This window comes from Arachis ipaensis, chromosome B06 (assembly GCF_000816755.2).
Source record: "Arachis ipaensis cultivar K30076 chromosome B06, Araip1.1, whole genome shotgun sequence".
Lineage (NCBI taxonomy): Eukaryota > Viridiplantae > Streptophyta > Magnoliopsida > Fabales > Fabaceae > Arachis > Arachis ipaensis.
Genome location: NC_029790.2, coordinates 132719169 through 132723519, shown reverse-complemented (window position 1 = coordinate 132723519; position 4351 = coordinate 132719169). Strand labels below are relative to the sequence as shown.

At 28.7% G+C, this 4351-nt stretch overlaps 2 protein-coding genes across 2 annotated transcripts in view; one reads left to right on the top strand and one right to left on the bottom strand.

Annotated features, from left to right (window-relative positions):
* LOC107605476 (thermospermine synthase ACAULIS5) overlaps nt 1-4351 on the top strand; it is a gene marked incomplete in the record, with an annotated part of 24811 nt that overhangs the window by 15765 nt on the left and 4695 nt on the right. The window contains 1 exon segment of the mRNA XM_016307364.2: nt 3910-4155. Coding sequence (XP_016162850.1) covers nt 3926-4155 — 230 coding nt within the window.
* The window catches only part of LOC110263623 (serine/threonine-protein kinase STY17-like), a 12706-nt gene continuing 11552 nt past the window's right edge, over nt 3198-4351 (bottom strand). The window contains exon 7 of the mRNA XM_021105235.1: nt 3198-3211. The gene's annotated coding sequence lies outside the window, so the exon portion shown is untranslated. The remainder of the gene's footprint in view (nt 3212-4351) is intronic.

Below are 4351 nucleotides of genomic sequence, written 5' to 3'. Positions count from 1 at the left end.
CTTTCACATTTTTTTAATTTTCTTTTCAACACCACTCTTAATATTGTCATATCTTTATTCTTCACTATCAATAGTCACTTTACAACTTAAAGCCTTAAACATTAAATCCTAATAACATTCACTACAAAAAAAATGTCACCCAACATTTCGTCAGTAATATCACGATAATATTAAAATGCTAGAAAATTACTAAAATAATAGACAACACGATTGTCGATTTTAATATTTTATTTTTAATATTTTTATTTTATTTTATCGTATTTTTGAAATAATAATTGACTCTGAGAAAAAATAAAATAAAAAAAATTGGGAATTTAAGATTGGGAGGAGGATTGACATGAATAGTACCCCCACTAGTAACACATACACAGAAACACATTGTGGGTGGTATTATCAAAGATTGGCTTGACCACAACACACCATATAAAATGAATGGGTGGTCACTCATATAATTAAATAAAAATATCCAACATGGTTGATGGGCCTACCAAATTATCCTTTGTATCCAATGAAACAATAACATGTGTATCCGCGTGGCACTTTTTGTTGCCCTCGTGTGCATGCTTTTGTGGGTCCCACCCACAATCAGCACCACCATTGCATGCACCAAAATTGGATCAAAAACCCCTTTAAATTTCATTGATTATATTCCTACCTCCAACAACTTTCCGCGCGTGCTAATTGGTGATTCCTACTTCTTCATTGTTCAAGCAGACACCCAAAAAGTTGTTTAAATTTGTCCACACATGCATAACAACAAGAACAACATCAATGTCTAACGTTAATGGATAAATATGATTATGGATTACCAGCTAGGCTTTGCCAATGGCAATGGCATATTTGTAGCCACCACCATAAAAGAGAAAACCAACCAGCACCATTCTAGTACATTGGTACACCAATGTGTACCACCAATCCTAGAGAGTTACATTGTTTTCGGGTATTAACAAATATCAAGTATAGATAAAATAAATTCTTTTTTTTATTATTATATTATTGGTTTCGAGTTTAAATTTTAGAAATGAGATATATCTATATGCAAAGACTGTTTGAATAATGTCATGAAATCACTTTGTCAAAAATTTAAACTGGAGGAGGTAACACATCTTTTAAGTAAGAACTTTTATTTTGGGTTTACTTAATTTTTTATATAGATTTTTTTATTTTTTTATTTATTTTATGTTTTTTTTTTTTTTTTGGTTCAACAAGGATTGAATTATGAACCTTTCGATAGTAAAAACTATAATATAATATCATGGAACCATTTTTTTAAAAACTTTACTAAACTAAGCCGACGTGAAATGTATCTAAGATCTATATTATCTTATAGATATTACATGTTCTAAGATTATGCAAAATATTAGGTTTTCTTCAACATTTTAAAATGTATATTTTTTGGTAGTTAATAACAATTGTTTGGAAGATTTATTTTATTGAAAAAAAATTGACTTTTAAAACTTAAATGTTGAAATTAAAAATTGTTTTGACATATTTTTTAATTTAGATGTAATTTTTTCTTTTTAAAAAATACTTTCAATTTCTACTTTGTATATGATCATAAGACGAAGTTTAACAAAGCCAATCTTTAAGTAGTTAGATATTTTGAAACTCCCAATATTAATAAGCTAAGGATGCGTTTAGTTTGTATTTTTATTTTTTGTCTATATTTTTAATATTTTTTATTTTTAAAGTTTTATAAAAAATAAAAATTTAAAACAAAAAAAATTATTATTTTTTTTTATAAAATTTAAAAATAAAAAATATTAAAAACGATTTAAGGTTTTTGTCATCAATTATTAAAATGAAACTAATACACATTGAGTAATGTAACACTCTAACTTTTAGCATGTCATGATCGTGCCAAAAGTAACGCATTATTAACCTGTTTTTCTTATTAACTATTTAATATTGAGCCTTTAGTTCGGTATCGCATTTCAGTTTTATAGAAAACTCCAAAAAATTATTTTTAGTAATTAAAATTACATATCAAAGATCTTTAAATAATAATAATCACATAATTATTAATAATAATAAGTGCTATACAAATAAATTCAATATAAAACTCGAATACAATACCTATCCATCTGGATAAAATAAAACTTAAAGCAACAAGGGTGAGGGAACTCTATAAAAAATAACAGGAATCACAAGTAAATTTACTACTCATCCGCAGCTTCATATTGAACCTTCGAGCCTGTCACTGAAAGGTGGAAGATTTTGGGGTGAGAACAAAACCACATGTTCTCAGTAGGGAATGGGAATGCCGTAAGAGTAATGAAATAAATTGCAAATAATTAACTTTATTCAATAAAACTATATTTTTATCAAACATTTTGAAAATACTTTTTACTATTACTTTATATAATTAATTACCTTCTTTAAATTCCGAACTTAAGACAAATCTCAATCACAACCTCAATACTTAGTCACCTCAATACACAAACTAATAGCATAAGAAACAGATCAACACACAAACAAATAGCAATAAGACAAACAATACAATCACAGAGAGACAAGATAAGCAAACACAATCAAATGTAAATGGGCAAACAATGATGATGCATGTCTAGTCCTATCGCAGGTAATGAGCTCATTTGTCGGTTTCGACCCGCACCCGACGCAATCCGACTCGCAAGTCAAATAAGGTATTCCAGCGGCATAACCTCTGCAAGGTCTCAAACCTTTGCAGGCGCTGATTCTCCAGCTGAAGTATGCCGAACATGACCTCTGCAAGTACTTGCAGGCGCTGATTCTCCAGCTGAAGCATGTGCCACTTTCTCCTGGAAGCCATTCCATACACACGGGCATCCCCGCACAATGATTCACATATAAAGCCCACAGCTTAACATTTTTCCATCGGCACCATAACCATTTACTTTTCATCACCCTCTCGTGACCTTTTAAACATTTCATAATCACACGTGCCATGTTCTTTTCTCATTCTTTCTTTTTCTTAACAAACCAAATGCATATCATAACTTAAAATAAAATCTCTTCTCAAAAAAGTGAATTTAAAAGATTATACTTTTCTTAATAAATCGGATTGAAAATAAATCTTTCCATAATAATTCAAAATCAAACAATATTCATAAATCAGATTGGCTTTTAAATAACGTCTTAAACAAAGTTTTGGAGTTTTATAAAAATTTCGGCAACATTTTCTCTAAAATTCGGAGTATGCCACTCTTTCAGGGTTCCAACCAAATTATTTCTAATTCTCAGAAAACATTTTTGATAACTCAAACGAATCAAATTCAGTACTAAAAATCTATTTTCAATTCTCACATATTATTTCCGATAAATCAGCAGGTCAAGTCCAATATCCAAAATATTTATAAATCTGAAAATCAAACTAGTTCTAATGTCAAAATCTTTTCTAACTCTCAATTTATTTTTTTAAAAACAAATATTTAATATAATATAATAACTAATAAATAATTAATTATTTAATTTTTAAAAATTTGGGGTGTTATAAGTAAAATTCTATCAAATTGCATTTTTACTTTGTAATATAGGGGTTACTTAAAGTGCACACTAAAAGAAGACTGTAACATTTAATTAAGTTGCATATAGTCTTAAAAACTAAAAACATTTAACTAGAAAAAAGTACATAATAGTAGTTTAAGTGCAATAATTTTGGCTATTGCAAAGGGCAGATACTGGTTGGTGAGGTCCAAATGCTGAATTTGGAGGGTGCATTAATGTGACACTGGCTGGTATGATTGTCGGTAACAGAATAATTACTTATGTCGCCACTTAATTATTCCATATACTATAGCTAGTGGATCATGCTATTAAAATATTCATAAATAATATTCATAATTTAATTTTATTCATCATGGAGTAGCTATAAAAGGAGAGTGCATCCCACTATTGGCACACCCCAACAACAAATACATACATTCTTAGACTAAATCAATTAAACATGGGTGAGGCTCCTCAACTTCTCTATGTTAATGGTTTCTCAAAATTTTGCCATGTAACTCAAAAAAACCATGCCAATGGTATTCTTCATAATAATAATAACCACCATGAGTTCTCAAGGTTTGGCCCTGAAAATCAACAAAAGAATGGAAGTAATGGTAACTATGATTCCTCATCATGGTATGAGGAAGTCATTGACGATGATCTCAAATGGTCCTTCAAACTCAATAGGTTCGTAATCTTTTATCTAATTTACTCTCTAATGCACACTCCAAATCAATTAATTAAGATATATATATACTTGTTTCGTTCTCTAGTATATGTCACTGTTACTTTTTATATATTAAATATAAGGTTTAATTATTATTTTTTTATAATTTTATCGGATTTTCAATTAGATTATTTTAATTTTTTTTAACAAATACAA